At 44.1% G+C, this 26,650-nt stretch overlaps 1 protein-coding gene and 1 long non-coding RNA gene across 3 annotated transcripts in view; one reads left to right on the top strand and one right to left on the bottom strand.

Annotated features, from left to right (window-relative positions):
• Window positions 1–556: 556 nt before the first annotated feature.
• LOC144268428 (uncharacterized) lies at window positions 557–6,054 on the bottom strand. Its single transcript, XR_013346744.1, has 2 exons — window positions 5,915–6,054; window positions 557–5,425 (listed from the first exon to the last, which is right to left on the bottom strand). It is a non-coding gene; the product is annotated as an uncharacterized LOC144268428 (long non-coding RNA).
• An 85-nt stretch (window positions 6,055–6,139) lies between these two features.
• The window catches only part of OGA (O-GlcNAcase), a 39,869-nt gene continuing 19,358 nt past the window's right edge, over window positions 6,140–26,650 (top strand). For both annotated transcript variants that reach the window (XM_077823330.1, XM_077823331.1), the window contains exons 1-8: window positions 6,140–6,498; window positions 10,979–11,030; window positions 11,374–11,471; window positions 13,127–13,257; window positions 14,300–14,471; window positions 24,359–24,457; window positions 24,615–24,899; window positions 25,357–25,515. In XM_077823330.1, coding sequence (XP_077679456.1) covers window positions 6,300–6,498; window positions 10,979–11,030; window positions 11,374–11,471; window positions 13,127–13,257; window positions 14,300–14,471; window positions 24,359–24,457; window positions 24,615–24,899; window positions 25,357–25,515 — 1,195 coding nt within the window. In that variant the 5' untranslated portion in view covers window positions 6,140–6,299. The remainder of the gene's footprint in view (window positions 6,499–10,978; window positions 11,031–11,373; window positions 11,472–13,126; window positions 13,258–14,299; window positions 14,472–24,358; window positions 24,458–24,614; window positions 24,900–25,356; window positions 25,516–26,650) is intronic.

The raw sequence follows: 26,650 nt of genomic DNA, 5'->3' as shown, positions 1-26,650 counted from the left end.
GGCCAGGCCAGGCCCTTCACACCCTGCCCGGCTTGGCTGATGGAACCTAGAGCCGGGCCTGCCATGGGCTGGCTCAGAGTGCCCTCTTGTGGCAGAGGGGTGCTAAAACACCGCCTCAGCACCCCAAAACCACAGGGCCCTCTTAGCTCCTTGGGTCCTCCCAGGAGATGCCCTGTGCCCTGCCACAGGAGATGGCAGACTGCAAAGCGCTGCATTCATCTTAACGGCCCATCTGTCTCCCCTTCTGTAGCACGCTGCGGCCTGACCCCGCTGGACAAGGAGTTACGCTCAGAGCAGCCTGCCCTGACACAGGTGTTGGGAGAAGGGCTCTGAGAAAGGCCAGGAAGGGAGAAGGGAGGTGAGTTTGGGTAGGCAGGGCCTGGAGCCCCAGCTGGGGCCTTTTCTGCTCTGTGAGACGATTTTTTTCTCTCCCCCATGCGGACTTTCCCCGGCTACTTGCAGGCCCCCGCTCACCAGCTGAGCAGCCACCCTGACCCAGGGCAGTACTGAGCCGCTTGACAACCTACCTCTAGAGAAATAAGAAAGAATTACACGGCGAAGATGCACATGGAGCTTTACAAAGAGAGTAACACCCGACTGAGAATGAGAAGCAATGGGGTCTAATGGAACAGGCATCGGCCTGGAAGTCAGGAGCTGCTAGTCCTTGCACTGCCACTGAGCTTCTGGGCAAATCATTTCTTCTGTTTCCCCTCCCACGCATTGTCCATCCTGGCTAGGCTGGGAGAAGTCTGGGACAGGGACTGTCTCTGCATCTGCACAGCGTCTGCCACAATGGGGTCCTGATCTCAGCTGGGATCTCTGGATGCTACCCCACCACTAATAATTCCTGAAGCTGACACTATTGCATGAGCGGAGATCAGCAGCAATCAAACCAGCAGCTGGTTCTCTGCATGAAATAAGAGGGTGAAGAAGGCTGCATTTGCCTGCCTCTCTCCCCAGGCCATGCTGCCACAGCTGTGGTTAGCAAGGGTGCTTGACCTGGGATGGCTAGCAAGGTGCTCTCTGAGGGCTCCAGCACTCTGAAAATTGTTCCCCGTTTGCCCCCTTGGTCTGACTTCTGGCCATGGCGCCAGTGCCTAATTTATAATGAAAGATGTGCTGGAGCTCAAGCAGTTTTTTTAGTTTCATAACTGATGCGCCAACCGCAGAGGTGCCGGGGCTCAGCCCTGGCAAGTCCTGGCACAAATTAAGCCCTGCATGCCGCAAAAGACCCGTTTGAGAGGGTCTCTGGAGAGGGCTGAGAGTCTGCTTCCTAGATGATGAAGGGGGAAGGTGGCTGGCCAGCCAAGTTCCTGTGGAGCTGGTGAGTTTAAATACAATTAAACCTCAGTAGCATTACTGTATAATTAATGATGCCAGGGTGCATCCACGTCGGCACAGAGTTGCCTGCTGAGAAAGCACTGATGTTGCTGTATGTGTCCCGTGCCACTACGCTGTGCCTGAGAAAAAATTCCCCAGCTGCGGCTTGTAGGCGTGCAGGAGAGAGTGAGGTTAACACGGGTTCACAGTTGTATGTCAGCTTCCATTTTGCCAGCAGTGGGGGGTGACAATCAAACTACTGCATGGCTTGGAGGTCAGCTCGAAATTGCTGCACAGGGGGCTGCAACCAAAGCCTGAGCATGCTATTGATCAGCAGAAGGCGTTTTCCAGCCCCAAGGGTAGGAATTACAGCTGCCTAGAATGCATGGGAGCCAGGAAACAATGCGGCAGTGCGGTTACTCCGTTTTCAGTTCTCCCCACAAGGGTATTGATGAACCTGTGGCTACAGTGAACCTGCACTTGTCTACAGGTGCGTGTCTGGGTGTAGGTCTCTCTCTGTGTCTATACATAGATCTCTGTGTCCAGAAACAGGGCATTGCAATTACAACTGTCAAAGGAGAAAAGGAAAGGGCAGGTTTGAGCCACTACCCATGTCAGAGACTCCAGGACCCCTTAGTTCCCTTAACTGCCACAAGGAAGTGACAGAAGCCTGAAATACAAAGACCCTTATCCCGCTCTGACAACCTCTCCTTGGGGGGCACACGCCCTGGTAGTCACATGATTACTCTTCCCTTCCATGTGTTAGCACAGACCAGCATGGACAAGGGGCCTGCACCATCTTCTACAAACATCAAAGAAAAATAAATGGATGGACAAAATGGGCTGGAACCCCAAAAACACCCAGATTTTTGGCTACTCTCCCAACCTCTTTGGCTGGAAATCAGGTGAGGGTGGGCTTTCTTGTCTGAGTCCTGGCACGACCTGGTTCCGGCTTGGTCAGAGCTTCCAGAAGAGACTTTGTAGTTTTGGTGGCATTCCTCTCTGGAAGCACGTGCTGCATGGAAATGACCCATCCAGACCCTCAAACGACCCAGGATTTGGGGCCTGATTTGAGCTTTCGGTCTTTGAGAGAGGAGTGGGGTGTCCTTATTTTACGTCAGCAAGGTTACCTATATCTATGACAAATGGAAACGTGAGCATGTCTGCTGAGGAGCTGGTGTGATCTGCCTTTCACTTATACTGGTGGTGGTGGTGTCCCTTTCGAACCAAGCGGCTGCTCCAAGTTGAAGGCTGGTATTTTCTTTGGTGCAGTCTTGTTTAGTTACAAGAAATGTACAAAGACCTGCTTCCCCAAACAGAACTGAAGGCGAAAGGAATAGCTGCTTAGCTTAAAGGCCCCAGCTTCTTTTCAGCCAGCACGCCCAACCCAGAACCTCTTTCTAGGCTTCTCCCGGGCATCACGGCATGCTTGCAAGCTACTGTTTGGTTTTCTTGCTGCCTCTGTGTCTGAGTCTCTCTTGTTATATGTCCTGCCTTCTCACTCACACACACACTAACCACTGGACCTTTCTGCCCCTCTAATGAAGGGTTCTCCACCCTGAAGGAAGCTTGATGGCTAGGTTCATTTCTGAATCACTTGCATCAAATGCTGTCAATGGGGAGTGTCCACACAAACCACCCCCGGGGATTTATACCAAGCAATGTACTCGATTAATGCCCTGGCCTGCACTGCCCCTACATATGGTGTATCGGACCCAGTGCCATCAGTGAAGGTAGGCACTTGATGTGCCATTTCAAAGGGCTCCTGGTACGAGTGAAAACTGGTGTGCCAGGCAAGTGGGGGTGGGGCAGTAGGGTGAATTATTATCTAATGGGGAGTCACCACCAGCAAACAAGATGGACTGCTGGCTGCAGAAAAATGATAAGCACCAAAGCCATCAGCCTACAAGACAAATGGCAATGGTCCAAAAATAGATCCTCCAAGGACCCCAGCTGCTAGCTACTAGTGGTGGAGAGGTCATCCCGGCCTGGCTGGCATGAATCAACTGTCTAAAGACAAGTTATCGGTGTAATCTGGACACACTTGATGGAGAGTTGGCATTGGATTCTGAGTTGTCAGACTCTTGCATTTCATGACAGCAATCTTCTCAGGAGAGGAGACTCCCTAATCTCGTTGCTTTTATTCTGCATATTTTATTCTGCAGACCATAGCTTGAGAACGTTTCAGGCTAGCCTGGGTGTTTACAGCTGCTTCAGGAAAATTAATTTCCCCTAGAAGTACAGTGGATTTGACCTATGGCCTCCATGTCACAAATTCATAAAGTATAGGTAAAATATAGACAACTGTAACTTGGGGAAGTCACTCCCTGGCTGTGCTTCAGTTTCCCCTCCCACTCTTTGCCTGTCCTGTCTATTTAGACCGTGAGCTCTTCATTATAGTGATTCTCTTGCTCGGTGTGTGTATACAATGGGGCCCCAGGTGCTGTCATACAAATAACTAATATTCCTTTACAAAGTTGTCTGTTCATGATCTCTTACACCCCAAATTAAGGAGTACCTAGGGGCTCAGGACAATGTATCTGCCATATGGGATAGTCCGTGAACCCAATGTTGTGTTTTAAGCCGTGCACAGAGAGGAGCTGGCAACTTCTTTTAAGAGCAGCTTGTTCAAAGAGTATTTTAAAAGTAACTGGGGATGTTCTCTCTTAGATGAGTGGATCTTTGCTGCTTCCTCGGGCTTGGACTTAATTCTCTCTTTGCTGGTGCACTGTCTATAGGAGAGCTGAACTACTTGTAACTGGACAGGACTGCCTTAAGCACAGTTCAACGAATTCAACAACCAGGCATGCTGATCTGGTTGAAGAACCAGTGCAGGATTGCCCTGAATGCACAAGACGCCATTCTAAACTGTTTCAGTGGCAATGGCTTCGGGCTGCATACCTATCCGACAGATAAGAGAAGCAGTGGATTCTGGGAGACTGTGAAGGACCAACAACGCACTGTGGGACAGTAGCAGGAGGACTAGCTGAACCATTTAATTGGTCCATGTCTGCAGTGGCTCGGAAACCATTCAGAGTGAACTGGTCCTCAGACTTGCGTAAATCAAGCCTATCCCTGACTGTAAAAGCAGCTCAAGCACTTTTCTGTCAATAAGCGTTCTTCCAAGATTCATCGATTCCAAGGCAAGAAGGGACAACGGTGATCATCTAGTCTGACCTCCTGTATAGCACAGGCCAGAGAACTGCCCCAAAATAATTTCTAGAGCAGATCTTGTAGAAAAACATCCAATCTTGATTTTAAAATGGTCCGTGATGAAGAATCCACCACGGCCAGGGTTCTAGGAGGTTTGAATGGTAAATTTCTGTAGTGTAGACCAGGCTTGTGGGACCAAAATTGAGTTGTGTCACTCATTTTCTCTGTGACCTCACTTTCCCCAAGAGACTAGAGTCCCTTAGGACTTTGTACTTCTCATTCCTAAAGAGGGAAGCAAAATGTGCTAATCCTACAGTTCAGTTACAGCAATGAAAGTTCGGAATAACTCCTGCCTTTGTCACATTTACTTTGCATATACACTCAGAGCAGAATCTGGCTCCTAATGTCCAAGGCCCTTGTTAGTTCTCATTTACATTCCTCTCAATCCACGGATGCTGCGCTTTCACTCCCAGCGACAGCGCACGGGGGAGCAGGAGTCATTCATACAGTGCCTTCGTGTTCTTACAGGGCTCCCCCTTCTCAGAGACTCTCATTGCTTGCCATGCAAACATCACCGGTCTGTGTGTAACTTCTCCGCTAGTCTCTCTCGCTCTTCGGCTACCTCTACGCTGCACGTTGGCCGGTAAAACTTTTGTCGGTCGGGGGAGGCATGGAAAAAACCCACCCCGGACCAACAAACGGTGCTGGCGTCTGTGGTTTTATTTTGTCGCCAGGCGTGCTCTCCCCGACGGACAAAGGGCCGCTCCGCTGCATACTGTAAGGCGCCCCGTGTAGACGTAGCCGGAGGGTTTCCCATCCTAGCCTCTTCAGGGCCAGAACCCACTTCCCGCCGCACGCGAGGCCCGTAACTTCTGCTGGAGGCGGATCTTGCTGGGTGGGATCCTTGTGCAGGCTGTTCCCGCTGATCTGGGCTCCTCTCCCCCTGCGTAAACTGCCATGCGGGGTAAAGCGAGGAGGGCCGTGGGTTAGGAGGGTGCCACACCGCGGTCTCCCATCCCAGGGCTGACCCAGGCCGGCCCTGCTTAGCTTGGCAGGGCTGCAGACCACGCGCAGCGCCAGGCTGTCAGGCCACGGGGGGGCGGGGCTAGGCGGTTACGGAAAGTGGGTCAAGCCTTGGGGGAGGCGGTGCCTTTCCTCCCCCTGCACATGCGCACTCAGATACCCCCTCCGTCCGGCGGCGGGCCTCTCCCGAAGCCGCCATGGGCTACCCCAGGCGGGCAGCGCGTGCGCGTCGGCAGAGTAAACACACCGACCGCCGCGAGTTCACTGCGCAGGCGCCCTTTCCCTCCCGACGCTTGCGCATTAACACTCTGCCGCCTCTCCCCTCCCCCTGTGGCCTCCGAGATATGCGCACTAGCGCGCTATCGTCTCTGCGCACGCGTAGTAAGCCACCGCTTCCTTTCCCCCCTCCCCCTCTGACCTGATGGGCATGCGTAGTGGCGCCCCCTCTCCGGTCCTCACGCCGTACGCATGCGCGCTAGGTGGCCGAATCCCTGTGTTCCCCCTGAGGTAACACCGTCTCCTCAGTCCGTTGTCCCCTCGGAAGCCCTGCGGGTCCCGCGGTGCCGGCTCGGGGGCGCCAGGCTGCTGTCGGACCAGAGGCGAGATCCCCGGGGCGGCGGCGCCTTTTCTTCCCGAGCGGGCGGGGCGGCTCCGGGCGGGGCGGCGCGGACCGGTTGGGGCCGGTTCCCCGCGCAGGCGCAGGGCCCCATAAACAGGAAGCGGCGGCCGGGGCGCCCGGGGCGGCCGGAGACAAAGGGCTGGGCCAGGCCCGGCGCGGGCGGGGGTCCCTGGCGGGCGGCGGCATGGTGCAGAAGGAGGGGCAGGCGGCGCTGGAGGAGCGGGAGCCACAGGGCAGCCCCAACCCGGCCGGGCTGCCGGTGGCTCCGCTGGAAGCGGCGGGGGCCTCCGCGGGCCCGGGCCCGAGCCTGAGCGGGGAGGAGACGGACACGGAGACCGAGACGGTGGCCGGGGCCCGGCGCTTCCTCTGCGGCGTCGTGGAAGGTAAGGGGGGGGGGTGCCGGTAACCAAGGCAACGGGGGTCCTTGGCGAGTCTCGCTCCCGCCCCTTCCCCCACGCGGGGGCTCCTCTCTGCCCCGCCCTGGGCCGCTCCCTCTGCCCTGGAGACCGGTCGCCTCCTTCGCGGTCGGCTTCGTGTTCCGTCTCCTGCTTACTGCTTGTGCACGGCCCTCGGTCGGGGTTGACTGCGGGGCACGTCCGGCCCCACCCTGGGGTACCTCGGAGGGGGCACGTCCGGCCCCACGCTGCAGATTCTCCCCACCCTGGGGTACCTGGCGGGGGCACAGCCGGCCCCACCCCCTATGGCGCTCTCCAGGCTGGTAGATCAATGGGCTTGTAGTGCAGGCGCAGTCTGGCCTTCCTGGCTAGCTCGTACATGCGGGGGCGGAGACCCAGCCTGCAGGGCCGTCCTGCAGCACAGAAACCCGAGCTGTGCTCCCTGCCTGCATGTTAGAAGTTCAGGCTTCTCCTGCGTAAGAAATAGGTGATTCCACGGGCATCTGGTCTCACAGTAGTACGAAGTAAGTCCCTATTTTGTATTGTGCTGTCGCTTGTTATTTTAATTGCAGCATGGAATAATCTGCTTGTTTCTCTTGGCATATTTGTTGCACTGAGATCTTGTGCAGATTTTATTATGGTGACAGCTGTAAAATAAAGTAGGCTTGAGGCTTTTTTGACAGTGATGTAGCTGGATGCTTGTAATCTGGAAAGATAAAGTTTATTCTGGACATAATTGTTGGCTTGGAATTGTTTGAATTGTTATAACTAGACTGGTAAGTTTTAGATTTGTAGAGAACTTTTTCAGTTGGACAACAAAACAGTTAGCAGATTCAGTGGGGAGTGAAATGGATTGTTTATCAAAATTAGCATTTGCATTGCTTTTGTTCATGTCTAAAGGAAAAACACCCTTTGGCTGCAGTCAATATTAACATAACATAAGGATGGCCAGTCTGGGTCAGACCAAATGTCCATCTAGCCCATATCCTGTCTTCCGACAGTGCTCAATGCCAGGTGCCACAGAGGGAATGAACAGGGAATCATCAAGTGATCCATCCCCTGTCACCCATTCCCAGTTTCTGGCAAACAGAGGCTAGGGACACCATCCCTGCCCATCCTGGCTCATAGCCATTGATGGACCTATTCTCCATGAATTTATCTAGTTCTTTTTTGAACCTTGTTATAGTCTTGGTCTTCACAACATCCTCTGGCAAGGTGTTCCACAGGTTGACTGTGCGTTGTGTGAAAAAATACTTCCTTTTGTTTGTTTTAAACCTTTAATTTGGTGGCCCCTAGTTCTTGTGTTATGAGAAGGCATAAATAACACTTCCTTATCTACTTTCTCCACACCAGTCATGATTTTATAGATCTCTATCATACCCCCCCCAGTCTCTCTTTTCCAAGCTGAAAAGTCCTAGTGTTGTTCATTTCTCCTCATATGGCAGCTGTTCCATATCCCTAATAATTTTTTGCCCTTTTCTGAACCTTTTCCAATTCTGGTATATCTTTTTTTATCACTTTTTTAAAATGTGTCGTTTGGTGGTATTGTCATTGCTAATATCTGTCATGCTTTTTGGCACTTATTAGTTCTTAAGTACAGCTAGCCTGGGAATATTCACGTCTACCCAAAAATGTTCATTACTGAAGTAGATTTTTACCTTGTAGTGAAAGGTGCCAGATTGATAGCACTGGCAGTTGAAGCCAGGGAACAGAGAAGCACAGATGGCAGCAGCAAAGGCCTTTTGTATTACTTCCTGTACTAAGATGAGTATGTTTCACATAAGATACCAGATAGCTGTCAGATGGTGATAAGCTTCTGATCACTTCTGGCTGATTTGCTTTGAATCCGAGACCTAGAGGTGAAAGGCTTTCTATCAAATTACTCCTTTCCAAGTCTCTCCCTCTTTCCATTCTCTCACCTTCCCACAAGACCATTTTGTTTATATAGTGGTACCAACTAGACCCTAGGTTCCTAGACCTGTGCTAAGTACTGTACAGATATATAGCAAAAAGAAGGTCTCTGCTCTGAAGAGCTTTCAATCTAAGTATATAGGCAATCAGTGGGAATCGGAGTCTCAGTAACATATCAGAGAGATAGATACAGCGAAGGTTGCAGAGAGGGATGTAACATGATCAAAGGGATGAGTCTGGAACTGTTGTTGGCAGCAGCAAAGTGGGCCACAATGGTATTGGTCAAGGCCAGAGATGAAGAAATTGGTAGCTTAGATACTGAGGGCCTGGACAAAAGCTTTTGCTGCAGATAGGGAGGAAAGGCCTGAAGTGGACACACTGTGACAGGAAGAATTGTCAGGGTCTCAAGTTTTCCCGGATCTGATGGTCAAGTACAGCAACCAGATTAAGACCCTTAGTGACAAGGAATGAGGGTATGTGTGGGAGGATGGGAATTAAAACTCTGTTCTGCCTATGTTTTAATCTCTCTCCTGGACACCCACAAAGAGAGATGGGAAAGACAGACCAAGATCAGAAGGATGTTAACATTGTCCTCAGCTGCCATGTCTTAGCATCCCTTTAAATCAGAGTACTGTCAGGTTAAAATATCTTAAAACACTACTAGCACTTTAGATTAATATATTTTAATCTAAATGTACTCTTCATTGTTTATACTTTAACCCGACCCATTATCTTTCACTGCTTTTTTTTTTTTTTTTAAGTTGGCATCTTGATTTCACTTCAGGTTACTACATGATTGTGTTCCGATGTTCAGACTACTCTACATACATCTCATAGAAGTGCCAAGTATTAACTCGGCACACCATTAATTAGGTCCCTTTGTGATTAGGTAAATCTATTTGTTTTCCTAATTTAGGACCAAATTTGCCTGCCAGTGACAATGCAACTCTATTACATTTCTGTAAATGAGAAGAATTTGTCCGTTACCTTGTTTGTTCTGTGCACACCACCGCTCCTCTTTATTTGCTCTGCTGTTTCACTGTCCTCCAGTGAGCTGTAGCTCACGAAAGCTCATGCTCAAATAAATTGGTTAGTCTCTAAGGTGCCACAAGTACTCCTTTTCTTTTTGTCCTCCATTTGTCAATTCACAATTTCAATGAGATGGGAGCAGCAGCACCTAACTTCACCACTTTGTGGCACTAAGTAACTAAAAATCTCTCTGTTGTTAATAACCTTTAAAAGTTGAGCTTATTTAGAGCTCCTCAAACTTAAAATCACAGGGTTCACTTTTAACAGGTAACGAGTCAATTTTTTAACATAGGACACTCTCAAATTGTACCTTGTTTTAAAAAGTCAAACATTAGTCTAATGAACGAAGCCTATCTAGTCTTTGTTTAAAATGAAAGTGCAAAAATAGTGGTAGTGGGTGATCAGATCTGGAAATAGGACTGTTTAACTTCATGCTAGTGATGTAAGGGCTTCTACATGCTTTTGCTTTGCCATGCCAGTTGCATCATTCATCAAGCAGAGCAGTTATGCTGGATGAAAATGAACGCTTATTACGTTTCACTGTTTAGTCTTGCGTCTCTCCCTCAGACTGCCAAACTGAGACTTTATAATACGAAGAGTGTCCACTTGTGATTGAAGGTGTGGATCTGTTGGCACATAAGACTAAGTGAAATTGCTTGACTAATGATAGGCTAGTCGAGATCGTTGTTTTTTGATGAAGTGTCATTCATAGATGGTAGATTGGGAGGAAATTATTAGATATGAAGTCTGAGGCAGATCAAACTTCTGGATTTCCATTGAAATATTCTTGGAATATGAACTATCTAAAAACCTTCTGTTTAGGCTCCTCTCTGTTTTTCACAAGCTGAAACTTTATATCCTTGGGCCTCATGTAATAAGATGCCAGCATTTCCTAGCTAATGCTGGCACTATCAAGAGCCTTTTTAAAATAGAAAAGGGAACAAATCTTACCTATCCATTTGATTCTGACCCTCTATTTGCCGAAACCCCACCTCCCGTATATTTGAGCATAAGTGTAGATTTAGGTAGTGTAACCTGGCTGTGTCAAGAAACACTCTTGCACTGGTAATTTATTTTCAGAACTGTTCATTATTCCACTATTAAAGTTAACTGTTCATCAGACTTCTAGAATGATAGCATAATTGGGTTATTACTTTTCGGGCTACTTGTGTAGTAGTGCAGACCTGACTTGTGAAGGGCATCTGCTGAGAACTTCGGCTTGGATTCTGAAAATTAATTGCTTCAGTGGCTAAAATTATCAGCGTGGATCATAAATTATGTAGGGTGTAATTACATTGAAAATATAGATCTTTTTAGGGTACTACATTTCCCTTATGATTTTTTAGTATGTTATGGTTTTATGCAATTTTGATTATTTTTTCCTGATTGCTAGGTTTTTTTTAACTGAATGTAATAGAAACATTTTATGGGAGGAGGAGAAGAAAAGTGGGTTATAGTGTAATCTTTGTTTCATGAAACTGATCCAGTCTGGTGTATAACTGGATAATTTTAATCTTGTTTCCCACAGGATTTTATGGAAGACCATGGGTTATGGAGCAGAGGAAGGAACTTTTTAGAAGGCAAGTCACATTTTCCCCTTGGTTTGCAATGTGCTCCAGGACAGTAAAACTATCATCTTCCACTTAGTAGAATATTAAGCATACTCAGGCCTGACTTAGGGCAGCATTTTACGTATTATCTGTATTCTAGCTGGGTATATTTCCCTTCTTATCTTGCTCAGGGTGTTCTGGGTTTGTCTAGTCTCAAACTTTTGCAATACCACAGTGAGTTAATAATGTATAGTATAGTGGTAAATATTCTCAAAGACAAATGGATAAATTTGAGAATGAGATCCTATAAAATGCAGGTTGGTTGCACTTGTAGAATACTAATATAGGCTTCCCCCCCCACCCCCCATTATAGGCTTCAGAAATGGGGACTGAATACCTACTTGTATGCTCCAAAAGATGACTACAAGCACAGGATGTTCTGGCGAGAAATGTATTCTGTGGAGGAAGCTGGTAATTGCCTTTATTCCCCTCTGTATTTTCTATAAGTAGTTGCTGAATGAATCACAGTCACTGGTACATGTGCTTGTATGTTTAATAATTGTATCCAGTTTTAAATGTGAATGGCAACGCAGAAAAGCATTAGGTCAAGGTTTATATACTGAATGCCCCTTGCAAACCTACTTAATGGGGGCTTGCATCATAAAGTTGGGTTTTCCTTCACTTTAATTTTAGCTTTGCATTTCACCTCTAAAACTCCCTTTTTTAAGACCTAGCTTTAGTTTTATTGTGGGATTTACTGTCCTTCAACTTTCCCTCTTCTGGCAGTGAGAGGGGTTCATTTTGAATTTTTTCCTTATCTGTATTGGTCATCTGGACCTTATTGTAAGGAAGGGGAAAATATTTCCTTTTTAAAAGCTAAGTTTGAGCAGATCAGCTTGCTCATGTGTCTGGTTGATCAAGTGCACACACACTAGTGAGGGGAGCCATGTTCGGAACTTCAGCTTCTGGCTTAATCAGAACTTTAAGGTAAAAACCAGAAGTTCGATACTTGGGATTTATTTAGTAGCTGGTGGCTTTCACAATAAGTGGTTACTCTTCTTTCTCTTCCCTGCTTTCCCAGCAGCAGAAGTTATCTAGTTGCATAACTACGGTGTTCTTGTCCAATACTGCCCCAAGTGTTGCCAGCCCTAACAATCTGAAAATAAGTAAAATTGTACAGTCATAGGGCCTGCACCTAGGAGTCTTGCCACTGATTTCATTGAGAAGAGGAGATGGCCCTTACTCAGTTTTAAGGTGCTCTTGGCACCAGTGGAAAAGAGCTATTCTGTCCGAGCACAGAGGCTTGTTGGCTAACAGGGTATTTGTAGGAGTCTCTCCTTTGGGTTAAGGAGAGAGATGATAACCACATCAGAATTAAATCTTGTAGGGGCTACTTTGAATGGTTTTAGGAATAAAGTTAAAGGGATGTTGGCAAATTACAATTATATTTATAAAATTTTCTTAACTTACAATGTTATTGGTAACAGGTACGGATTCCAAAAAAATTATATTTTTTTACTTCTGTTTCTTTCCGCTTGGAGAATGAAATTTCTTTTTTTTTAAGAGTAACTTCTATTCATAGGTTTTAAAAAGCCACTATAGATGTATCCTGTACCTCAGCAGTATGCAAATATTGCAGTTGAAAGCATCAGAGTTCAAATGAACAAATCCTATTTGCAAAAATTGGATCACTTCTTTAATATTTTTGACCCATATGGAAATGAGTAACAGCTTCAGAGCTTTTAGGTTTGATTCCATATAAAACACTTAAAATGCACCCATGTTTGCCAAACAACAACAGAATCAAACTGGCATATTCTCATTCTTTTAAAAGGTTTTTAAAAATAGTGATAAATGTGAAATAAAGCTTAAACCACAAGACAAGTATTTGTCACCATCCCTTTAATGTCGTTTCTCTACCCAATTTGCAATACAGTTTAGTACCTACTGCTGCATCAGTAATCTTAGAACATTCAAAATATTTGTTAAAGCTACCTGAAAACCCTTTCTTGGCTTCTAGCAATGGAGTAATTTACTTTTTATAATGTATTTCTTAATATTTATGAGGAGGTATCTTAGCTTTCTTATTGATAAACCCTTCTGAAATACCTGGATTTAACTCTTAGAGCAACTCATGACTCTAATCTCGGCTGCCCAAGAATATGAGATAGAATTCATCTATGCCATCTCGCCTGGACTGGATATCACTTTCTCAAATCCAAAAGAAGTGTCCACATTGAAACGCAAGCTGGACCAGGTAGGTCTTGTTGAAACTCTCAGCCCACGTGATTTTTAAGAATGTTTGGAACTTCCAAAATAACTCTAACTCATGTGTCTGCTATGTACTTGGTTGCATTTTTTGACCAATTTTGCTTTTTAAGTATTGAATGTAAGTGCCAATGTCTGTATAATGCTATGGCTAATAATATTCAGAGTTTTTCATAAAATGAACAGTCAGGCTTTGGGATTGAAACTACTGCAAGGGTCAGGAAGGACTTTTTTCACCCAGTTTAGATTTTGTACAATTGGCCAGTGCACTGTGGGAACTTCCTTAGAGGTAGAATGCTGGCCTAGATGGAGGACTAGTGACCTGATCTGAAATATCAATTCTTACTAACTGTTGTTGATAGTTTTGTTTTTAAAATGATTTTAGGACCCTTAAACTAAGGCTCATTTCCAAGGGGAAGGAGGGTACTCCTCCCAGAAAAATTTCAGTAGGGGAAAGACCTAACGTGCACATTCCTTCTATGTTCCTGAGCTGTTCTGCTCCACTTCACCCAAGGGCTGTTGCTGAATTTGATCTTTCCTAGTTGTCTGCTTCTCCTATGAGATAAGCCTTGGATTGGGAAATTGGAACAGACTGACAGTCTCCAGTGGTATCCTGGAGAAAAACATAGTGGTGGGGTCAGAGTCATGCATTAATTGGAGATGACTGCCAAGGCGTGCCTCTTCCTTCCTTTATTAGAAAGAGTTTTGAATTTGCAAAGGACACTGTGGGAAATGGAAGCACTCCAACATTCATCACTCATCTTGCGATGCTGTGCACTTTATGCAGGGTACTGTGGATTTGATTTAAATGTTGACATACACTTGGGAAGTTCAAGTGTATTTTTAGATTACAAATTACAAACTGAAAAACAGTGATTCCTCAAACAGAAATTGACTCTACTTATCATTTCATGGGCTATTTTAGGCGGGGATGAGGGGAACGTTGGCTGATCCTGTTAAAGGCTAATTAGCTTTTTGTTTTGTTAATTTTCTAAATGGTTCTCTTCACTTCTCCCCCATTTCTGCTCTAGGTTTCCCAGTTTGGCTGCAGATCCTTTGCACTGCTGTTTGATGATATTGATCACAACATGTGTGCAGCAGATAAAGAAGTCTTTAGCTCCTTTGCTCATGCCCAGGTCTCCATTACTAATGAAATATATCAGTATTTAGGAGAACCAGACACATTCCTATTCTGTCCTACAGGTAAAACATTAGGACTAATTTTACTTTGTGATAGCTTTGAAATTAATGAGCCTTCTATTTTACTGCACCCAAGTCAAAAGAAGGCTTTCCATAAAGCAGTGACTAAACGTCTTGGGGCAATCTGGAAGAACCGACATTTAAGGAAAGAGTAAGGAAACTAAATGTGTGTGGTTTGGGGCATATAATGACTAAGGGGGGGATATAAATCTATTTGAAGGGTGTAAACATGAGAAATCCAACTACTTCATTTTTAGCTGTTTTGTATCTTGCATCAGCATTTCACTTGACACTGTCAGCATGGTATTTTTTATATTGGGCTGTAAATTATTGCTTTGGCTCAGTTGCATAATCACTGTCTTTTGCAGGTACAATGGTACTTGCATTCTGAGTTTTGTGTCTCCTGTAAGTGTTGGAGACCACTCCTTCATTGACATGTCACTTGTCTGGTGTTATTTTTGGGGAATGCAGTCTACATTTTCACTTATGGTGGTTGTACCTGTAATCTACCTCCATGCTTACAGGGAACTGTCAAGTTAGGATCCTCGGTCTAGCTGCAACCACAGTTTTCAGTTAAAGATTGTAACAAATCCAAATAAAACATGCATTGTGGATTCTAAGCACATGATGAGCCTATGATCAGAGCCTGGCAATTTCTTCTGCTAAAACTTCCTGAAGCCTGTCTCCGGATATACTGACTCTGAATTCAGATTCCCTTATTTACATAGGAATTGCAAGACTGGATCAGACCCTTAGTCCAGCATTGTGTCTCTGTCTGTGGCCAGCACCCGGTGTTTGAGGAAAAGGTGGAAGAAATCACCTAATTCCTGGTAGAGACTGGCTGGAGCCCTGAAGCATGAGGCTTTAATTTTGGAAGAGATATTAATGTTAACTCTTACAACTCAAGCGGTAATAACTGGCCTTTTTGGTGAAAAGGGAAGTTAGTTAAGATGGGCTGGAGCTGTAGTTGCTGTGCTTAAAATCCAGTCCCATTTCGTAGAAGACAAAAGACAAACACACGCAAAAGGGAAAAGAAGAGTAGCAAAGGAAAAATGTAACTTCTGTTTCTGGTGTTGACTTTTCATTTGTAACATCACTGCTGAATAAACAGGTACACCACAGTCTTATCAGCTGCTCTGAGACCTGACAAACTTATACAAGCATCAGGCTGTTTAGGACATTGCTTTTAGTTGCCTCTTTCTGGTCACAGATTTATGGCATTGTTGCAAAATACACAGTTTTGGCTGGCTTAGTCAGACTCTCCTTAGACAGATGGAAAAATGAGAGTGGTAGGAAAATTTCACATCCCACTTATTTGGGATTTAGCTGGGTCTGGTGGAGGTGGGAGTGTTATCTGGGTCTCTGGCTCTCTTGGGATTAGAAAGGAGATGGTGGGGGTGAAAGCTCACTTTAGAAGTCAGTTTTTCCCCCTTCCCTAACTCCCCAAAGTCTGTAAGAACCCCAAAAGGGAGTGATGGGTGGAATTTCATGTCCTTTCATTATTTTGTCCATCAATTAAGCCTAGTTTTTGACACACCAGTTTTGGTTCACTGATTTCTGGTTCCATGCTTTTCTTGTTTACCAAGCATGATCAGAACTCAAGACTGTGTTAAATCAGTAGGCTGCTTTGTGTGGACTAATTCAGTCTTTCTGTGTCCATTTCATACCTCTTTCCCATTAACATTTGTTTCTACAGGTTATTGTAACCTTTTATAAACTTTCACTCACTCTTTACAGTTAAACTCACAGGTTAAATTGGTAGGCCAAATTATCACAATACTCTGTTTCTTCTCAAAGATACCCAAAAAGAATCTGGCAAATTCCATGTTGACAAAACAAACAAAAGACCCAGATCTACCACTTTTACATCAGCTCAGGATTCGGGTCCTCTGTCCAAGATGCTAGGGCATATCGAGCAGCAGATGTCAGCAAAAACCACAGTCTTTGCATTGCTAACTGAAATTAAAACTGAGAAAGTTCAACTTTAACACTGAAAACAAGAGTACTGTGAGAAATTCCATCTTGAACTATGGAACAAGTTTGAGGCGCTGCCAAAGCAGAGGAAGGTAAGACATAGATTGGACTTAAAGAAAAGTGGGCAGCACTTAGACAGTGTGAGTCAAGCTGCAGCAGACAGTTGTCTATTAACATAGACAGAACAAGACTTGGTAAGCAAAGAGACACTGAGGAAAGGAAAGCAGTGAAAAGCAACACAAGGAAAGATAAATGGAGAGATGTTGAAGACTTTATAGGAAACCATACAGCTGTTTACCAAATGTCTAAAATTGTGTGTGGAAAACTCAAAATAGAAAATGTATCAATAAAAAGCAAAGAAGGTGGAAAAATGTTTACAACTGAGGCAGAGCAGAAAAATAGAGGGCCAGAGCATTTCAAAGAAGGATTCAACAGATGCAGCCCTACCTCAGCACCAGATATATGAAATGTGTGAATCTGATGAGCTTGCCGTTAACATCAATCCAATAGAGATGACAAAAGTACAGGCTGCAGTCAGGAAACTGGAAAAATAACAGAGTAGTGGGAGATGATCAAATTGCAGCAACAATGCTAAAAACACTTGATACCACCATCCTAATGAAACTTCCAGAACTGTTTAATGAAGTCTGAAAAAAGAGACCCTTTCTGACAAGTGGAAACATGGAATCTTTGTCAGAACACCCAAGAAGAGTGATCTCACTGACAGTAACAACTGGAGAACAGTTTCCTACAACACAGAATGTAAGTCTTCGGCAATGCGATACCACTCAGGACAAAAGAGGCAGTGGATGCAAGCTTAGAGAACAACAATCTGGATTCAGGCCCAAGGGATCCTGTGTAGGTCAGATATTCACACTAAGAACCATCTTAGAAGAATGTATAGAATGGCTTGCTCTCCTTGTCAGTTTCATTGTGCAGGCTGTCAACTGCCTTTTGAAAGTCAGTCATAAGTTATGGAATATTCAGGCCTATGGAATCCCACCTAGAGTTGTCAACATCATTAAGGCCATGTATAGAGATGTGAAGTGCTCTTTAATGGTGAACATCCAGATGAGTGGTTCACAGTGGACATTGGTGTGAAACAGAGATAAAATGCCCTGCTGTTTAGTATTGCCATAGAATGGATAATGAGGAGGTGTATTAGCAATACAAACCCCTGGTATAGTATTGGTAGATAGCAAATTCCTAGAAGATCTAGACTTTGCCCGTATTTTGCAACTGAGTGACATCCCTAGAAAGCTGCAAAGACAGATAACCTAGCAAAACCAACAGGCCAAGCTGGGCTCAAAATCAGTTATGCAAAAACATCCTTGGAAGCCAGACATCAAGGAGCAACATCACATTAGAAGGCTAAAGCATCAAGAAAAATGGAGCAGTTCATCTACCTTGGCAGCACCATATGCTAGCCAGAGACCTCAAGAGGGAAGTAACATCGAGGATAGAAAAGGCATCCACATAATTCAGTAAACTAAACAATGTTTGGAAATCAAAGAGCACCCGAACAAAACTGAGAATTTTCAACTAAAATGTAATCTCAGTGCTAGCATAAGACTGCAAGAGCTAGAGACCTGCCAGAACACTGGACAGAAAACTAGACTAGATGTCTTTGAAAATAAAGTGTATAGGAAAGATCCTGGGGCATTAGATGGAAAGATTCAGTTCCTCACAGATCTGAGAAATCACCAAGCAGCAGCTCCACTAGAATCAGGAAAAAGCGCAGGACATAATTGGGGCATGTGTTACAGATGCCAACACTCAGACTCCCACATGAAGTAATCAAGTGGAAACCTACTGGTGAGAGGAAATAAGTGCCCAAGAGAAACTTTAAAAACCCTTAGTAGGGAGGGCAGAGCAGCTGACCACCATGGAGCAGATGGAAGCAGCAGCAAATGACAGAGAGGAATGGAAGAGACTAGTGTCTGCCTTGTGCGCCAGCAGTGGCACAGGAAGGATGTAATATAATTAGATATTCTAGAATAGCCTTTCCTTGTGTGTATCTAGAATTAGCAGTTCCAGTAAGCAATGACTAAGTTGAGAAATTGTTCCTCTAAACTTTGTCCCGTTGTCCTATTTCATCAGTAGTTGAAGTTCCCCTATGTGTGTGTGTTTATAAGATATAAATATTTTAGGTTATGCTGCCTGTCTGTACTTAAACTGCAAACTGCCTTTTCTAGAATAGCCATTTGACACTAAAAGACTAAACATTTTCAGGTTTAGACTTGACTATTCGCAGTTTATCCAGAATATAGCATTTATTTATGGCAGCAGTCTATATACTCTTAAACATAACTAGTTTGAACACAACATCCATTTTAAACATCCTCTACTGGCTCCCCATCAAATTTCATATTTCTAAAAAAAATTTCACTTAATGGTGTGGCTCTGTTTTACAGTTATTCTCCCAGGGTATGTAAAACTAAACCAATTATCTGTTTGCCATTGGGCTTTCCATACTATCATAGAAAGGAAGGGCTGGAAGGCACCTATAGAGGTCATCAATTCTAGTTGACACCGGACCAAATAAACCTAGACCATCTATGACAGCTTTGTCCAATTTGTTCATAAAAATCTCCAGTGATGGGGTTTCCACAACCTTCCTTAGAAGCCTGTTCCACAGCTTAACTACCCTTCTAGTTACAAAGTTTTCCTAATATCTAGCCTGAATCTCCCTTGCTGCAGATTAAGCTCCTTACTTCTTGTCCTACTTTCAGTGGACATGGAGAAGAATGGATCCCTATCCTCTTTGTAACAGCCCTTAACATAGTTGAAGACTGTTATCAGGTCCCCCTCTTCAGTTTTCTTTTCTCAAGACTAAACATGCCCAGTTTTTTAACCTTTGCTCATAGGTCAGGTTTTCTAAACCCTTTATCGTTTTTGTTGCTCTCCTCTGAACTCTCTCCAGTTTGTCCACATCTTTCCTAAAGTTTGTGTCCAATTTTGGCCAGCAGTATTCCAGCTGAAACCTCACCAGTGCTGAGTAGGGTGGGATAGCTACTCCCTGTGTCTTCCATATCACACTCCTATTAATACGCCTCAGAATATTAGCCTTTTTTGCCACTGCATCACATTGTTGACTTATACTTAGTTTGTGATCCACTAGACCCCCCCCCATCCCCCCCCGGTAATTCCTCCATTTTGTAGTTGTGCATTTTATTTTATTTTCTTAAGTGAAGCTCTTTGCACTTGTTTTTATTGAATTTCATCTTGTTGAATTCAAAACAATTTTTAATTTGTTGTGGTCATTTTGAATTCTAATCCTATCCTCCAAAGTGCTAGCAACTCCTCCAACTCCTCCTTTGGTGTCGTCTGGAAATTTTATAATTCTGCACCCCATTATTCAAGTCATTTAATGGAAATATTGAATAATACGGGATCCAGGTCTGACCCTGCAAGAACCCACTAGATATGCCCTCCCGGTTTGACCGCAAGTATAGTCTTTCAAGTTGGTGTGCCCCCACCTTATAGTCATTTCATCTAGTCCACATTTCCCTAGTTTGTTTATGAGGCTGTTGTTTACGTAGGACTGTATCAAATGCCTTACTAAAATCAAGATATATCATGTCTACTGGTTTTCACCCTACCCACTAGGGCAGTAACCCTGTCCGAGAAGGAAATTAGGTTGGTTTGGCATGATTTGTTTTTGAGAAATCCATGCTGGTTATTCTTTATAACCCTTTTATCCACTAGGTGCTTACAAATTGATTGTTTAATAATTTATTTGTGTCATTCCAGGTATCTAAGTTAGGCTAAAGTACCTGCCCTGAAAAAGGGGACAGTGTTTGCCCTTCTCCAGTCTTCTGAGACTTCACTTATCCTCCATAAGTTTTCAAAGATAATTGCTAACGGTGCCAAGATTGCTTCAGGTCTTAAGTATCCCAAGGGTAATTTTATCAGGCCCTACTGACTTGAATATATCTAACATATCTAAATTTCTTTAATCTGTTCTTTCCCTATTTGGGGTTTGTGTTCTTACCCATTGTTAATATTAATTGTGTTAAATTGTGACCAGATACTTATCTGTTTAGTGAAGGCTGAAGCATAATAGGCATTAAACACCTCAGCCTTGATGACATCAATTATTAGCTCTCCTTCGTCTCTAAGTAGAGGGACGTACGCTTTCCTTCATCTTTTTCTTTCTCCTGATGTATTTAAAGAACCTGCTCTTACTGCTTTTTATGTTTCTTGCTTGGTGTGACTCATTTTGTGCCTAGTGTTTCCTAGTCCCTACATGCTTGCACTGTTCTTTTATACTCCTCCTTAGCAATTTTCTCCATGTTTCCACTTTTTGTAGGATTTCTTTTTGATTGTCTTTGAAACTTTATTAAAGGAGTTTTAAAAATTCCATTTATATAGCATCCTTCAGTGGTGTTGCAGAGCACTTCAAGAGGAGATGAGTAATATTAAATATTTCAGAATAAATTCCCAAAACAGCAACCTTGGCTGGTTTTTGAAACAAGGATTTTGTTCCAACATTGTAGCTACCTATTGCATCACTTACAAAACCCCAAGCTTGTAAAAGCAAGAATATGAATAAACATCACCAATCTTAAACTGTTCAATGAACAAACACATTTTTCTTCGTGTGGCATCTTCACTTTTAGGATGTATTGACAGGGTGGCTTGGACTGATAAGACTTTCTAATGGCAGTGCCTGTTGAAGCACTCTTGTGGTTCTGTCCCTTCCCTCACAACTCCTAATGTTCATAAGGCAGAGCTATAAAAGAGGGACATGGCCCACTGACTGCCTCGATTATTCCAGCTACAGTAGCAGATGATCTAGGGCCTTGGACCCAGGTTCATTGGAATGGACCATTTTTGGTGGTCCCTTCTGGATTTGAAATGTACGAGTCTTAATATCCTGGCACAGACTTTTGGTTTCCAGTATATTAGAACTGAAGACAAAGAAATTGGTGGTCCCTCTTCCTCAGTCCTAATTTCAGCATGGTACCTGAGGGTGTGATGGGAGAAATTGAGGTGGTCAATATTTCCTTTCCCCTTGTTTTATAGAGCCGGACTCCAAACATTTGGCGTTGTGAGGGCCGGGTAGGGGGTGCAAGAGCACTCTGTGGGCACTGCCTCTAGAAGGCTCTGCTATTCCGTGCAGTGCTGTTGGCACATCCCAATTCTGCAGAAAAGGACCTAGGGGTTACAGTGGATGAGAAGCTGGCTATGAGTCAACAGTGTGCCCTTGTTGCCAAGAAGGCCAATGGCATTTTGGGATGTATATGTAGGGGCATTGCCAGCAGATCGAGGGACGTGATCGTTCCCCTCTATTCAACACTGGTGAGGCCTCATCTGGAGTACTGTGTCCAGTTTTGGGCCCCACACTGCAAGAAGGATGTGGAAATATTGGAAAGAGTCCAGCGGAGGGCAATAAAAATGATTAGGGGACTGGAACACATGAGTTATGAGGAGAGGCTGAGGGAACTGGGGATGTTTAGTCTACGGAAGAGAAGAATGAGGGGGGATTTGATAGCTGCTTTCAACTACCTGAAAGGGGGTTCCAAAGAGGATGGCTCTAGACTGTTCTCAGTGGTAGCAGATGAGAAAACAAGGAGTAATGGTCTCAAGTTTCAGTGGGGGAGCTTTAGGTTGGATATTAGGAAAAACTTTTTAACTAGGAGGGTGGTGAAACACTGGAATGCGTTACCTAGGGAGGTGGTGGAATCTCCTTCCTTCGAAGTTTTTAAGGTCACGCTTGACAGAGCCTTGGTTGGGATGATTTAATTGGGGATCGGTCCTGCTTTGAGCAGGGGTTTGAACTAGATGACCTCCTGAGGTCCCTCCAACCCTGATATTCTATGATTCAGTGAAATGAATGTACAGAGATCACCTTGAAGAACTCCAGTTACAGATAAGTAAAATAGAAAGATGCATATTTCTTCACAGCTCAACAGCCTTCACTGACAAAAAGTGAATGCTTTTAAAATTAGAATCTCAAATACAAGGACAGCAGAACCCTTTTGAAAAACAAATATACAGTCACATTGACTAGCCTCAGCTGGAAGGCCACATACATATTTTACCATAATCTTCACCATCATAGTGTAAATCTTGGTTTGGCTGTCCTTGATTTTAAGATCTTGAATTTTTGTAAAGGTTGATAACTGAATGACAATGTAGTTAACCTACACCTTAGCTGATTGGGTTTTTTTTTTTTTGACTTTCGTAGGGTCTTTACATCTTTCTCTGTTGTACAGATAAATGAAGCATTTAAATTTTGTATAAACGGGATGTATGGATCAGCAGACTCTTAAATGCAATGCATGGCTGACAATGGTTGGGCTGGCGTTTTTGGTGGTTGTGTGTTTTGTTTTTTTTTACAGCAGCGCTTAGATTCCAGATTAAATCTGGAATGGGAGGCACTGTGCAAATACATAGTAAGAAAAGTTTCTGCCTTGAAGAGTTAGACAACGTAAAAAGGGGAGGTGAAACTGAACCACAGAGGTGAAGTGACTAAATAGAGCCTAAAAAGAAAAGGAGTACTTGTGGCACCTTAGAGACTAACAAATTTCTGCTGATTACCAGTCCGGCACCCTATCAGCTGAAGCATGCTGCCTTTTGACTATACTGTTAATGTGGAGCCCTGCTTCATTCTATGTTTGCTTGACAAAACACGTGTTCACTTTGTAGCCGCATTGGTTATGCGTGTACCTGTTTTCTTAGATTAGAGAGACAAGGTGAGTGAGGTAATATCTTTTATTGGACCAATTTGTGGAATCAACACAGCTACAACACTGTTCTTATATGGCTTCCATCAATGTACCTATGTGTAAAACTTGAAGGGACAATAAGCTGTTTTTGAGCAAGAGGGAGACCAACAATAGATAAGTCAGAGTAGCAGATAGGGAAATTCTTATGACCTGTAACTTTGAAAACAGTTTAACAAACATTCAGATGTATACAGCCTTCTTTGCCTTAGGAATGAATGTGGGAATTTTCAGGCCAAACCACTTTCCAGGCCAGCATTAAAAGAGGGCAAAAATAGGGCAATATAATGGAAGCTGTCTGCAGTCTTTAACTGTGGAGAGATTGCTCTCTTCATAATGAGGCATTAAGTATATCTCATTCAAATTTTGGCGAGTGGGATTTGAGCACTGTGGAGTATAAACACATTCTGTGCTTAAGATGGAAAACTTTCTTTAAATTTTAGGCTGTGGAATAATTCCTGTAAGGGAGCAATTGAGAGCCTCATTGCTTGACACTTAGAACTGATCCAGAGACTAATCTAAAATATACTGAGATGGCAATAATTCGGAAGTCCTGGTCTCTCTTGTTTCTACAAGTTGTCTAATCCTACCCAACTAGACACAGGAGGGACTTGACTTCTGATTCATGTACCCCCTGTGTGTAGCCACATAGGAGGTGAGGTGATCGGTGTTCCTCTTTTTGTGGCCAAGATACCATCTTGTGCATTAACTGGATGTTCATGTACTTATTTTCATGTTGCCTTATATGTTGGAGAGGAAGGTGAATACTACTGTTAGGAATTGCTTCCTAAGGGGTCTTACGGGAATGACCAATCAAATTACTGTATGCAGGGGTGGTGTAGCCATGTTGGTCCCAGGATACGAGAGAGAAAAGGTGGGTGAGATAACTTTTATTGGACCAACTTCTGTATAGCTTGAAAGTTTGTCTCTCTCAACAGAAGTTGGCTCAATAAAAGGTATTCCCTTACCCGCTGCGTCTCAGACTACTCTCTGTCCTGCCTAATTTGAAGATGAATCTGTCATCCCTTATCCACCTGTACTATTGGGCTAGTAAAAATGCCAAGTAAAACTCCATTATTCCAAGACTGTAATGTCTGTTTTCACAGTACATTTCTTTCTAATGACTGTCATTACTACTAGGATGTCTTTTTTTTTCCTTTCTTTTTCCCCCTCTCCCCCCTCTAGAATATTGTGGAACTTTCTGCTATCCAAACGTTGCCCAATCCCCTTATTTACGGACTGTAGGAGAGAAGCTGTTACCTGGGATTGAGGTGTTGTGGACAGGTAGGAATCATGCTCTTTGAGTTGATTAGTAGTCTTAAATGAACTCAGGCTTTTAGTAAATGATTTTATTGTACCAGTGAAACTACTTTGTTGTTTTTGTGTATGAGTGCTTCTTAACTATACGTAAAGTCCTCTAATTATCCAATTGTACCTCTAGGTCCTAAAGTTGTATCTAAAGACATTCCAGTAGAATCTATTGAAGAAGTTTCTAAGATAATCAGGAGAGCTCCAGTCATCTGGGATAACATTCATGCTAATGATTATGATCAGAAGAGGCTGTTTCTTGGGCCATATAAAGGTCGGTCGACTGAGCTCATCCCTCGACTGAAGGGAGTCCTGACCAATCCAAACTGTGAATTTGAAGCCAATTATGTTGCTATTCACACACTTGCGACTTGGTACAAATCCAACATGAATGGAGTGAGGAAAGATGTGGTGATGAGTAAGTAGATTTGTATGGTTTAACAGTTGATTATCCATTGAGTTGGGACAAGGGAAAGACAACTGGACCAACTTATTATAGGTCTTGTAGAAGTGGTTTTAGTGACAAATCATGGCATATTCTCTTATTCTAATCCCTGCTTCCAGGTGCCAAACTCTCAGAATATATATTGTGCTCCTTTTTGATCTAAGAGGCCTCCTCTCAGATCAAGAAGGATCGGATTTGTAGTCTTTGTTGCTGTACTTCCATGTTGAAGCTGAGGGAGGCTGCAATTTGCTCCATTTTACACATATTGGATGCAGCAGTTCACTTCTGGTCTTTGCAAAATGAGGCTGTGTCTGGCAAAGCTTGGGTTTCCTGGTCTAGCACTCTTATTGAGAGCTTTAAAAAAAAAAAAAAAATTGGTATGCAAGATTCCAGATATTTTTATGTGCTGTTTTCTCAACTTTTTCTTTAGCTGACACTGAAGACAGTACTGTATCAATCCAGATTAAATTGGAAAATGAAGGGAGTGATGAAGATATTGAAACTGATGTCCTGTATAGCCCTCAAATGGCTCTGAAGCTGGCCTTAACAGAGTGGCTGCAGGAGTTTGGAGTACCTCACCAATACAGCAGTGAGTTGAATTCGCTTGGTTTTCCTCTGGGCACAGTAGGAATGCTGTCAGACAGGTAGAATGGTTTAGGATTGGGGCTAAAGGAAATGGTTTTACAAAAGCAAAATATTTCCATGATTCATTAAGCAGAAATGGAAGTATTATCAAACTTTTTTGTGCAGGAACTGTTAAACCAGGTTCTATTAAAGATGGTCCTGACTCAGCTGAGGAAAGCATCTGTTATGGTGCCAGAAGTTCCAAGAGGCCATTCTGTGTAGAAAAGAGGATCAACAGAGGTCATGCTATCCGATCTGACTGGCCCCAATGCAGTGCACTTCCGTAGATACTGAGGGTCTGAGAAAGATGGGGTCTCCCTTGAAGGGGATGTGAGATGACTTAAAACCAATAACAATGTCCCGTGGAAGCTGTTGGATTGATTCCTCTGATGCTCAATGGTGTCCCCTCAGCACAATACGGATGAGTCCTCACTGCAGTAGGAGCCAAATTCTGAGGTAGAGCCCATGGCTCGGTGGGGCCCATTGTTCCTGCCAGACCAGAGCTTGGCATTATAGTTACGTCATTTCTGAGAGAATCGGGGATCTCATGATACACCAGCGTGTGATGGACAAAGCGCTTCAGTTGTCCCTTTGGACAGCTCCGTGGTTCAAGTCTTATTAAGGATTTAATCTAGCTGGCTTTGGCAGGGAGTGGTGATGAGGCCAAGGTGTCTATCAGTTGCTGCCTCTTCTCCCTATCCTCTCAAAAGACCTACTCTGCCTAAATCCTCAGGCTCAGAAGTGCTACCTGCTGTGAAGGCACTCTCTCCTCTCGTCAGTGATTTTAAAGCATATGCCTGGATTTGAAGAAACTGAGGGACAGTTGAGGGTGGACTGTATTACCCTGGGCTCTAGAGTACTAGAATAAAGGTGCTTGTACACACTTACCCAGCTGCTTTCAAGTGAGTTCTCTAACCTCATGGCAGGGCACACAATATAGTTCTACAGGGCCATACGGACAGAGAACTAATGTTGCTTTAATTGATAACGTTTTTATTCTCACCTTAGTTGCAAATGGTGCTATCAGTGCATAAATATTAACTAGTCTATTTAGAAAGCTGCTTCCGTCCCATTTGTGCCACCAGTCATACATGGATGGG

The sequence above is a fragment of the Eretmochelys imbricata genome, chromosome 7 (genome assembly GCF_965152235.1).
Source record: "Eretmochelys imbricata isolate rEreImb1 chromosome 7, rEreImb1.hap1, whole genome shotgun sequence".
In the NCBI taxonomy this organism is placed as follows: domain Eukaryota; kingdom Metazoa; phylum Chordata; order Testudines; family Cheloniidae; genus Eretmochelys; species Eretmochelys imbricata.
The sequence above is the reverse complement of the archived record's forward strand: the minus strand, read 5'-3'. Positions and strand labels throughout refer to the sequence as shown.